This window comes from Pelmatolapia mariae, linkage group LG6 (assembly GCF_036321145.2).
Source record: "Pelmatolapia mariae isolate MD_Pm_ZW linkage group LG6, Pm_UMD_F_2, whole genome shotgun sequence".
Taxonomy (NCBI): domain Eukaryota; kingdom Metazoa; phylum Chordata; class Actinopteri; order Cichliformes; family Cichlidae; genus Pelmatolapia; species Pelmatolapia mariae.
Window position 1 is genome coordinate 30,727,289 of NC_086232.1, and position 12,349 is coordinate 30,739,637.

Below are 12,349 nucleotides of genomic sequence, written 5' to 3' on the forward strand. Positions count from 1 at the left end.
TACTGTGCAAAAGTCTTGACTCTAGCAGCCTGTCAGCATAGAACATAATTTGTTTTCATTTATTTTGTTGAATCTATGAAAAATACCAAAGACAACACAGTTTGAGAGGCTTGAAACAGTATTACTGCACCAACAAGGTGATTCTCAAAGAGCTATTAGCTGAAAACTTCCCATATCTTGGCATGTTATGGAGTGTGTCTTTAAAAAAACTGAGGAAGCTGGCCAAGTGAAGGATAAAAGTCTTTGTCTGTGTGTTGTTTGTCCCGTCTTACTGCCATCACCCTTCACTGTTCAGCGGCAGATCACCGCCCCTCCCTGAGCCTGGTTCTGCTGGAGATTTCTTCCTGTTAAAAGGGAGTTTTTCCTTCCCACTATCGCCAAGTGCTTGGTCAAAGCGTGTCGTTTGATTGTTGTAGTTTTCTGTGAATTATTGTAAGATATTTACCTTACAGTATAAAGTGGCTTGTGGCAACTTTTTATGATTTATCTAAATAAAACTGAATGAAAAAAACATTTAAAAAGAAGATGTGTCAGACATAAAGACTCTGAGTATCTGAAAATCCTGTTTTTAAGAAATAAGAAAAAGTCCAGAAGACATGACAGGACCTGAGAGATGCATCTGGCTCTTAAGTTGATCCATTTATTGTTGACAGAAGGCTCATCATAAATGGTCTCAGTGGAAGGGTGTCTGCCAAGAAGTCATTCAGACAGGAGAACAGACTGAGGCAAGACAAATAAGGAGTAACTCAAGATTTTGTCATTTTTAGTGTCGCACCAGTTTAGGATAAAGATTCATGTCTCTCAACACCATGCAGTAAGTTGTCTCTACACATCAAAATGTCTCAGGGTTAAGAATGGAAATTTACTAAAATAAAGCAATTCCATTATGAATGTCACTTATCAATTCCTTATTGAGAGTCACCACCAACTCAAAGACATTACAATTATGCAAATTAATTGCATGCTGTGTGGTCAATTGTTTGTGTATGTTGGAGGTATTTTCCCTCTTTGTTGTGATCAGTGTTGGGGTTGTTACGCAAAAAAAAATCCCTACCGTAATGAGAACACACATATGATCTTTCTCTTAGTATTTAGGTATGAACAAAAAGCCAAAAAACACAGAGGAAAATTAAAAACCAGCACGAAGAGACTTAAACGCGATCGGTTCAGTGATTCTACAGCAGAAACATGAACAGGTAGAAATGGAGGTTGTAGCCTGATTTCTGTTCCCTGTTGAAGTTCAGGGTCTGACTGCTGGGCTGGGGTCGGCATTCACTTAGCTTTCACATAACTCTGTGCTCTTGGATAGCTTAGCATTAGCATGCTGTCTGGTTAGCGTAGCGTTAGCATGCTTTCTGTGCAGGTGATTGCAAAGAGTCAAAGTTGTGTTAGCAGCATAATGCAGCTGTTTCTGCCTTGAAGGCAGTTTACACTTTACCATTGCACTCTCGTCCGTGTTTGCTATGAAAATAAAAGCACTGATAATATTCACGCTTTAGACTTCGGCTCTATTTTTCTTCACTAACACACGAACTGAAATCAGCTGATTGCAGTGCAAGTGTAAGTGGAATCATAAGCAGGATTAATATGCAAGCAGAGTAACAATTCCAAGGATTGCCATCCCTACTCAGGATGACACATCTTGAGCACAGGATTGTAAAAAAAGAAGGTTTTTAACCTCCTGCGAAATCTATTTCCTACTTTTTCCGCCAGCTGGTGTCATTTTGTGTCAGTCTATCTGCGTTTCTCTCTGTGTCTGTGTTTGACACAGTATAGAATAACATAGTATATCCAACCAGACAGATACATAACTGTCTGACTACAGATAATTCACAACCATAAAAGACAGAGTTGTTAAACTTTGTATCCAGGTGTGCAGTAGTGATCAAAATGAATGCTGGGTTTGAAGACAGTTACAGTCTTACTTATGAGTACTGAGTAAAGAAAGCTGAAATAAAGGGTCAAAAGGGTTGATGCCCCTTCTGACTTTAGGCCTCCTGTCCAATTATTCTCTGTCTTTGCTTTTTAGAGTGTTCCTATCACAAGATAATCTCCAGTTTCTATATAATTTATGTGTTTATTTGTCTTTTGCATGACTCGGCTAGCTAATTTCCAAATATAAACAGCATACAACAAGATGAAGTGTTTTCGTTTATAAATAACAAATCATTTCAGTTTTCAATTGTTGTATTTGCAGACAGCATACAATTATCCTTTCAGAGCAAATAATGTCTGACCAGCTGCTGTAGTTAAGCTGAGATAATTTCATACATAATCTGTCAAATGTATTTGCTGTTACATTCCCAACTAAATGTGGCACAAAATGAACACTGTTAGTTAGTGTTAGATGCTGCCATTTGTGCAGATTCTTCAGTGTTCAGTATGCAGCTGTTCTGGGAAGTGTGGTCCTAATTGTGCATTACTGAACAAAACTCTGTTATCAACAGGGACAGTTTGTACCAGCTTAATAATAATGATGCTAAATGTAGAAGAATAAAGGGGAGCAAAAAATAAGTTTTTATACCATTCTGTGCAAAATATAAAACGGCAAAGGAATGGTTAATATTGATTTTCAGCTCTTTATATAAAAGGTTATAAAAATAGTGGACTGTAGACAGTGAACAGTTGCTCAACTGTGCAGTTTATAATGAAAAAAGAAGAACCCAGCAGTGTGTGTGTCATGTAGGAACCCATTTTGTGTTGTATTTCAAGGCATGCTGTAAATCCCCTGGCTGAAATGATGCATTAGCACATTAGCTAGAACAATAGTGATGGCAGGGAGTTGACAGCAGGCACACATAATCACTGAATTAACTGGCTAAAAGGGGTCAGTGCATTACAAGTCCCTGCTGAACTTCACTGACATTCACTTATCAAATTAACACTAGAAGAAACAGGGTCAGTGTTGGCAGGGAAATGGTGCAAATGTTAGGGAATATGTTTTGAGTGAGGAACAAAATTAATTGGACGGTTATATCATTTCTGTGCTTATCTAAGTGTTATCTAAGCACAATTGTACTCATTTTTTTGTTTTGCTTTCCTGGGCTAAAAATAGAAAAAGGAAAAAGGAGCAGATGGTCATTTATTGGTACATAAATCAATGATTATGATTGATGTGGACTAATTTCATGCACGATAATGCAAATACCTGGCTCTGACCTTTGGCACTCTTAGTGGAATTATTGCAGTTTATAGTAGTAATACACTTACCTGCTGGGTTAAGTGTTGGGATTTTAGGACTGTAATTAATCATTTGGATGCAAAAGAATGCTTAAATGTTTCAACAGAGATCAAGTGTGACATAAAACATAAAGTACAACTATACCCATGAATAACCAAGATTAGGTTTATTCATTCAAGATCACTCTGCAAGAGTGGAGCTGTTATGCTTCTCGCTCTCCTCCTCGCGTTTGCACATTCAGTGTCATCTGGTTGCCAAATTCAGCAAATAATAATAATATCCTGCTGGCATTTTTGGCCGCAGCTCCTTCAGAAGCATTTTAGTCCAGTATATCTTTCACTTTTGTTGAAATCTGCACTGCCAGCGTATCTCAAGATAATAAAAGGTGGATTGTTTCGCACATTTTCACACATACTATATGCACTGTGTGTGAAAACGCCTGCTAATTTTAAGCTTACATGCATTTAAGAGCTCACGAGTGTGCATGTGTCTACATCGGGAACAGGAAACCACGATTATCACCTCTAGCTGCGTTTCATTTGACTCTCGGCCTTCTGAGGCACATACAATCAAATTCCTGATGTGGACTCGGTGAGTTCAAATTTGCATGTGATCTCTGGTTAGCGTTAGCGTGTGCATGTGTGTTTGCGTGTAGGTGTATTTGTGTAGAACTGCTGTACCAGCCTGCAGCCCACTCAAGCCAGATTGCATTGCTGATTACATTAGCTGCTGTAGATGCCCCGCAGACAGCCTGCCAAACAGAGTCCTGTTACAGCCAGTCAAAAAGTTTACAAGGAAGGTGTAGCAGACAGCTGGGAACAATAAAGTCCACATCATTTTCACATGCATCATTCTACACAGAAATATGAGTGTTTACAGACTGGTGTGTAGGTAGTAGGTAAATCTTCTGAAAGCTTCATAAAACAAATTCCCTACATTGTTGTTAAATGCAGAAAAAGGTTGTAGAGATTTTGGAAAGTACATCTTATAGATAGAAGTTGAGTACATAACAAACTTACATACACACTTTTAAATCAGAAATCCATAGTCACCTGATATCTGACAGAAATTGTAAAGATTTATTAGATATATGTGAGGTACGAGCTGCTTGAAAGTGCAAAAATACCTTTTTTGTTACACTTTTTTCTCTCTTTTTCTTTTTCCTGTAATTGGGAGGGGGTCAGACTCGTTCTATTGTTCTTAATATACACAACATATTTCCCTAGATCCCTTGATTCAAATGAGGGTATTTGGTTAGAGGCCTTTTTTAAAATAGATGCAGCTGTGTGTATTCACAGTTTTGAGCACAGAAACGTCTTTTGCTTTTTCATATACATTTGCACCACAAGTCAGCAGCTTGGTTAAAAATGCTCTCACATGTAAAACATGACTAGAGTTGGAATGGGCAGAATTAGTAGCGTGCGATGGTGCCTTTAAGTGGAGAAGGAAAACTTGATTTCCTGTGAGTGGATAATGATTAGTGTTAGAGTTCTTCAGCCAGAACTACAGTTCTTACACAGTGTGCTGTGATTGAAGAGTTTCTCCAATTGCCTTGAAATTCCCCAACTGGCCGGAGCCAAAATGTTCAACAGGAAGTGACATAGATGCCAAGGGAAGCAGCTGCGCTTTCAGCAGATGAATGAAGTCACACATAAACCTCAGTAATAATAACAATATGAATAATAAGAAGAATAAAACGAGTCATTTCATACCAGCGAGAGGTATTTGTGCAGTTTGCAGAAACATGCATGACCTGTTAGAGTGTGTTTTGTCAGTTGGAGCAAAATAGAGAAAGGGATATGGTGAGGAAGACAAAACGAGATCTGTTTCTCTGGTGAAGGACAGAGATAACCCACTAACCTTGTTTTCTGCCTCTTATTCCTGCACACAGCTCTCCTCTGTTAGTTGGCTCTGAGACAACAACAACCCTCCTGTTTTTCTTATTTTCAGCAACCTTATTGTTCATTGATTCTCTGCAAATTTTTCCAGAGTTGGAGAAGTCTTTTGGTAGAGAGCCCTTTACCGTACCTTCATTTTTCTGCTTGTTTACTGTGCACGAATGTAACAAATGAATGGGGTCAAACTCGGTTCAGGCCTAGCAAATTGACTCTAAAGTATCACTTGGGAACGCTTAACCTCATTTCATCCTTCAACAATATGTACTTTTACCCGCTGCGATCATAATAACTCAGTCAGTGACTAAAATTTGGCTTCACTCTTATCATTACATCTATCAATCTAAGCAGTATATAAATACTGAAACTCACAGGGATTTCCTTCATACATTTGCCAGACTTTAAGATACTCCTACTAGTTGGCGTTTTGTTTGAGGATTGCTCCTAATCTTCTCCTGTTAGTTTGCTACTGATACACATAATACATATATATGTATACATAATGCAGCCCATACATTGTTCAAAACACTGCTCACACTGCAGTAAACAGCTGACACTGAGAGGAGACTCCAGACAGACTGTAGGAGGACGTTCTGCAGAGGCCGACTGTCTCATAACCTGATAGTTATGAATCACATATGAGTAACCTGATTACTGATTACATCCCTGCAAACATTAAATTAATAATACAAAATTGCATTCAAACAGGTGTGTCCTTAGTTTTGGTCTTGTAGGGGTCAGTTAGTCAGTAGATTTAAGAGAAGAATGCCAGTAATGAGCAACAGTACATTAGACATTCTTAGTCTTTCAAATATAAAACCAGATATTTACTCTACAGAGACAGCACAAGCTTAACTCTGGGTAATTATTACATTTCAGTTTGGTTCCCATGTTGACTTACCCAATTCTTCAAACTAGCATCATTCACCACCCCTCTCACCTTCCTTTTATCTTTGCTTTAACTTTCCCATTAGACTTTTGTGTCTCCTTTCTTCGAATGTGCCTCTGCTAGTTGTTACATTATACCTGCTGTAGGAGTTTACATGTAGGTGCATTGTAGGTGTGTGTAGGTCAGATTGGCAGCGGAGGCTATAGATGTGGGTGGATCAGTGAAGCCAGATTTGACTGTTGAACCTTGGAGGTGTAGTTACACTTTACAGTAATCGAGAAAGAAAATTCACCCTCGATGTTGTTAACATCTTCTGGCTGATGGAGCTGCAGTTGCTTTTGCACTTTTCTTTTCCTGTTGCTGCTTTTGTGGTTTTCTCAATCCTGATAATGCTTGCCAAAAATAGACAGCGTGAGGTTCGAATGAGATCCTGACAGTACTGCTAAAATTCATTGGCCCTTCAACCATAAAGGAAAATACAAATTATTTAAGCATGCATGTAGTTTCTGGGTTCATGGTCAAGTTGCCAAGGAGACATGAAGTGACCCAGTGTATGTGTATTAGTGATAGCTTATAGTAATAGTCACTCTGCAGTTTTGTGCACACAGATGGTTTCTAAAAGTTTTCCTGTCACATTTTGGATATTCGTTTGCCAATATAGTCTGCACAGTGTCCCATCAGTTTTGTAGTACATCTCCTTTCTTACCTTTTCTTCCCAATGATCAAACTCAATTAATTAGTAAAATGTCAAAATAAGAGTCCATTCTGGTTAAAGTGTTCATCCTCACCTGTTCATTCGAAATGATTAAACACAACTCTTTACTCTCTGAATCCAAAGAGGCCTTGCTGGAAGGCACAGTTAGGGTCGGATCAAAGCTCTGTCTGAGTTCTGGCGGAGGTTACGCCAGAACTGCCTAACGACAAGCTGCATCCACTCTGCAGCATTTTCTCCGAGTAATTTCCATTTCTTTGTAGTGTCTTAGTCATTCTGCAGAAAACCCAACGAGTTCTTGCCAAGAGAAAATTTACTTTAAAATCCCGCTATTAAACTTTCCCAGTGAATCAGAGCTAAGACGGAGCAGCTGACAGCACTTGTGATGCTACCGTTGCCAGCATTTTTCCACTGCAGGGTGTTGGCCACTGGGCCAGCAGTGTCTCCTGCCTGAAGATTGTGCAGTGAGCTCTTTGGCTGTACAACTATGTCCTTGTAATGAAGATATGCACAATCTGAACAGTACGATGAATATATTATCGTTTGAAACACACTTCACAGCTCTTTTAGCGCCCATTATGTTTTCAAGTTTTAATAAATGCATTGCATTCGCTGAGATAATATCCTCACTCATCAAAGTAGTAACAAGCACAGACATTCAAATTTATGTGGCCTGCCTGTGCAGGCTGGTCATTCCATTTCCCTTATGCTAATGTAATGTAAGATTACATTACATTTTTTTCAGGCCACTTTGTAAATACCGGGCTTTCAAGGGACAGAGTTAGACACACTTAAGGCACATTTGCTCAAGGAGGGTTTGCACACAGTGTTTATACAAGGAGGTGAAGAACAAACATGGCTGGCCTAATTTTTAAAGTCGGGTCATCCTGCTTCAGCCGAAGACGAGGCTCTGTACGTCTCTGTAGATGGCTTCGCAAAGTAAATAAAGATTTGAAAGACTGTGGCTTACCACAGCATAATATTGGGTTGTTGTCATATCCATGCACACTCTCTTATAATACGCTCTTTATTTGTGAATCATAGCTTTGTAGATCGTGGAGATAGTGCTGTTCCAGCGGTTCTGGGGTATTTAAAAAAAACAGCGACCGAACAGATCAAAAATCTAATTTGGGCCAACACCGTTGTGCCAGATTAAAGCTAAGCTAAACTAGACTAAACTGTCATCACAAACAAAGTGTTATTTATTTCAATACTGTAATCAGAGCATTTACAGTAATCACTCAAAATCAGCAAGAAGAGGCAAGTAGAAGCAGCTGTTTACAGTTTGCAGCGGTCTCTCTTCACTTCCCTGCTGTTTCCTGTCTGTCTTTGAATCCTTGCGATAGGGAAAGAATCTAATTAGAGTCAAAAGTTTTGTTTACAAGCATGGAAAGTCAGCAGGCTAAGAAACCAAACTCAGTGGCGACTTTTATCTGTATTTCTATTGATCTCACGTTTCACTTTTCGCTAATATTACAGCATACACTAACAGTAATGGCATCCAGTGCATCCAGAGTAGGCAAATGTCTTAAATGTGCCTTATATGGATATTTTTTTAAAAAATGGGCAGAACTGAAGTCATGGATAACGTAATGATGAATGTATATAACTAAAAAAATAGTCCTTTTTTTTGATTGTTTGCATTGTAAGTTTAGTTGTTCTGGCTTCTTAACCTAAAGCTTCATTTTTCTGAAACAAACAGTTGCTGACAAACAGTCATGAATGGAAATTTGGTTAGAGTTCTGGAGGAGGTTTTCCCGATTGCAGGGAAACCGTTGCTTTAAATCATCTTGTGCAGCTTGCTTCTGTCCTATTAACACATAAATGCACACACAGACTCTCTCCTTCCTTCAGTGTCTCTGCGGACCTCGGAAAACAGCTGAACTTTGTTGCTCCGGGATTTGTGCTGCTAGACTCCCAGAAGTCATGTCATTGGTATTCCCAGTGTGTTTGTCGGTGTCCTGCCTCAACTCCCTCCTCTCAGCATGTGCACACTCCCTCCACACCATTTGAACATATGGCTCTGCTTTTCATCACATCAGTTGTTGCTTGTTTGGTTTTTCTTATCTGGTTTTTGCGCTCTTGGACAGAAGTGGTTTTCGGAAGTAAACGTGCATATTTGCTGTAGCCCACAAAACACGCAGATGCCCTTGGACTTACACAACAACAACAACAACAAAAACTATCACAGCTATTTGACCCAAGTAGGTCGAGTCTGTTTCATAAGTAGTCGTCTATCGTCTAGTGTGCAGCAAGTTTTCTAACAGTGCGACTGAGAAAATCAATAATGAAATCCAGCTGAGGCAGAGAAAACAGAAGGAGCACTCATCGTATGAGAAAAGAGACAACTAGAAGATGCAAAATCATACTAAGATTATATAATATGCAACATTTTACAGATGGAGGCCCATCCAGGGGTGTAAAAAAACAAAGGTGTTTATATATTTGATATTTGGTTTTTCATTTCAAATTTCCCTTTAACTAACAGCTTTCTACAACTCAGCAAAAAACTCACTCAGAAATTAAGACTACTCACATATCTGGTTTGTTTTGTGGCACACAGTTGTGTGTGTGTGTGTTTGAGCTCTGTGCTTGCAAAGCTCAATTAGACAGTCTAGAATGCCCCCTACTGGTCAGGACTGGAAGTACAGTTTTGCAATGGCTGTCGGGGACACTTCAGGTACTTGTTCGTATAAGTAGTGTGTAAACCTATAATGTTGTGGACAAAGCAGAGCTAGAATTCAGACACACAGTTTCTCACATATACAAATATACCCCCCCCCCCACTTTGTTAGTTAAATTTCTTGGTTGAAATTTGTGGTTAGCATAAAAACATCTATGCCTGATCAGAAGAGTAGCTAACACAGTGATTTATATTTCAACCAAATTACCAAACTATTCAAACTCACAAGCATAAGACACCAAGAAGTGTCCCTTTTATATGCTTTACAGAATGCCTTTTGGTCCCAGGTCTTGGCATACATAAGGCCAGAATATGAAATATTCAAAACATGACCTTTACCGTCTAAGGATTGAAAAAAGTCTGGTGTAGAAGTTCAGCTTGCAGCAGATATTAAATTCAACTTCACTTGAATATTAGATGTGCAATCAGTGCATAACCATTCACTGGACTACAATTGTAGGTTCACACAGCACTTCAAGATTAAATCGGCCTTATAGAGTTACACTAGCACTTTTCTTCTATTCTGTTTTTGTCATTGTAAAAATAGCCCATGTGAATTCAGGTCTGAGACTACAACCATTTTTATCGCAGTTAGAGCTGCTGCTCTTTTAGGGCTACAGTGCCCACCAGCTATTATGTCAGGAAGAAGAAGAGATGTATTCATTTCCATTTTCTTCTGTTCAAGAAATGAAAAGAAATTGAATTAGAGGTTTACCTACAGACTGCAATTCTACTGCAGAGTGCATCTGTATTAGAATGCACTCAATAGCAAAGATGTTCTTTGAAGATACTTATTCAACACATCTTGACTGGATTTCTGAGGAAGACGAAGGTTGCCGGTTTAGGATCGCTCAATATCTTCCCACACCTCAAGTTTCTCCTGGAAACGTCTGACGCTCTTGTGAAGTGTGCTATCGCCCTCTCTGTGCATGTTCTACAGCAGCTTGCTCATCACTCATCAAACTTCACACCCCATTATCATCACTCGACGCTCAAATCCTCCACCACAGGTGCTGAGAATACAATACACCATCATTGAAGTGTTATATACTCTTTTCAAAGATCCTTTTGAGTCTGTTGCGATTGTGCACAGCACTGCTGAAGCTGTTTTTTGACACAATGTGGTTTATTCTGTAAAAGTCCAGTGGAAAATTGTGCTGTGTTTTTACCCTCTTCTTGGAGCGTCTTGACGTTTGCAACAGCTGCTATACTAACCCAACAGTGTCAATCCCTTATTGATTTTATTCATTTATCCCTCCTAATCCTGCCAATCTGTATAACATTCAGAGTTAAAACACCGGGTTTAGCAGTTCTGTCTTGCATTCTTAACACACTGGCTTAGCGCCTTCTTTTCCAGGTCAAAGATCATTTAGCTTTGTCAGCCCACCGTTGCAGTGTGACTGACAGGGCCACATGGGGAGACAGCTCCGATCTCCAGGGTATGAGGTTTAACAAAGCAGGCAGGCATCCATCCCTATCTCTGCGGGGACGCTAGATACATTGTGTGTCGATAAACATACTCTGTGTACATCTGACTGTGTGCAGGGAGGTGTATATTTATGTGAGCATGTGAGTCTGTGTGTGTGTGTGCACTGTACTGCAGCCCAGATCTGGCAGTGCTCCAATGCTCAAAGCTAATGGAGTGCTAATGTCCCTGGTGTGCCCTTGTTTACCGAACAGCTAAATACAGAAGGGAGAGAAGAGAACCTTCGCCCACTTAAGCATGACACAGTTCGCAAATTAGAATCACCGTTCTCATAACACTTCCTGCATTTGCTCCCATTATGGCTCGGATCCATAAATAATCCTCACAGGCTGCGCCTCGCTGGTTGATCTTGACCTGCAGGTGTTCACCTGTTGATTAAATGAGAGCAACTGTTCCTTATGCTCAGGGCAGTTTGTACTGTTGTTATCAAGCTACATATGAAAGGAAATATTAATGAATATTGGATGGATACTAGGTTGCACTTATGCTAAACTTATATAGGTTTTATTTATATATTTTACTTGGTGTTTAAAAAAGTGGTACGCCAGTACTGTGCAGTGGGTAGCACTGTTAGCCTCACATGATAAAGGTCCTGGGTTCAAATCCATCAACCAGCTGGGACCTTTCTGTGCTTGCATGGGGTTAGGTTAATCGGTGATTCTAAACTGGCTGTAGGTGTGACTGGTTGTCTGTGTCTTTGTGTTAACCCCACACTAGAGGGCTGTATTCCACCTTTTGCCCTATGAAAGCTGGGATAGGCTCCTGTCCCCCTGCAACCCTGAATAAGTGGAATACGATGAATGGATGGACAAATGTGCCAATCTTTTGTTGGTATCCTTCATCATTTTCAGTGACTGAAGCCAGAAACCTCATTCCCATGGACCCCAATGGCCTGTCTGATCCATATGTGAAGCTCAAGCTTGTACCAGATCCCAAAAATGAAACCAAGCAGAAGACCAAAACGATCCGCTCCAGCCTCAACCCCAAATGGAACGAGACGTTCACTTTGTGAGTACACTGGTCCATCTTCAGCCTCTGGCCCACTCTAGGCTGTAGTATGGCACAGATTATAAATTAACAGAGGATAAGGGGGGGAAAGCAAAATGTATTTAATGTTTAAAGCACTAGTATTAAAAACGACTCTGTAAGCAAATGTGTTATTTTTTATTAACCATAATGTGCTGTACAGCAAGCTGAGGAATACAGATAAAGACCGCAGACTATCAGTAGAAGTGTGGGACTGGGATCGGACCACGAGGAATGACTTCATGGGAGCCCTTTCCTTTGGCGTGTCAGAGCTCATGAAGGCTCCAGTCTGTGGATGGTAATGCTGACTTGTTGAATGCCCAGTTACTGTTGATCTGTATTTATAGTTTAGAATGACAGAGTATTGATTGATTGATGTAACAAAAGATATTGAAATATTAATAACTTTTATGTTACTGTTTGTATTTACACTGTTAATCTTAAGTAGTAAATATCAATAGTTTAAGCTCTCATCAG

The 12,349-nt window shown here is 39.7% G+C and overlaps 1 protein-coding gene across 4 annotated transcripts in view; it reads left to right on the plus strand.

Moving 5' to 3' along the window:
* prkcaa (protein kinase C, alpha, a) overlaps positions 1 to 12,349 on the plus strand; it is a 133,520-nt gene that overhangs the window by 78,795 nt on the left and 42,376 nt on the right. For all 4 annotated transcript variants that reach the window (XM_063476571.1, XM_063476569.1, XM_063476568.1 and 1 more), the window contains exons 6-7: positions 11,698 to 11,854; positions 12,036 to 12,170. In XM_063476571.1, the coding sequence (XP_063332641.1) occupies positions 11,698 to 11,854; positions 12,036 to 12,170 (292 nt within the window). The remainder of the gene's footprint in view (positions 1 to 11,697; positions 11,855 to 12,035; positions 12,171 to 12,349) is intronic.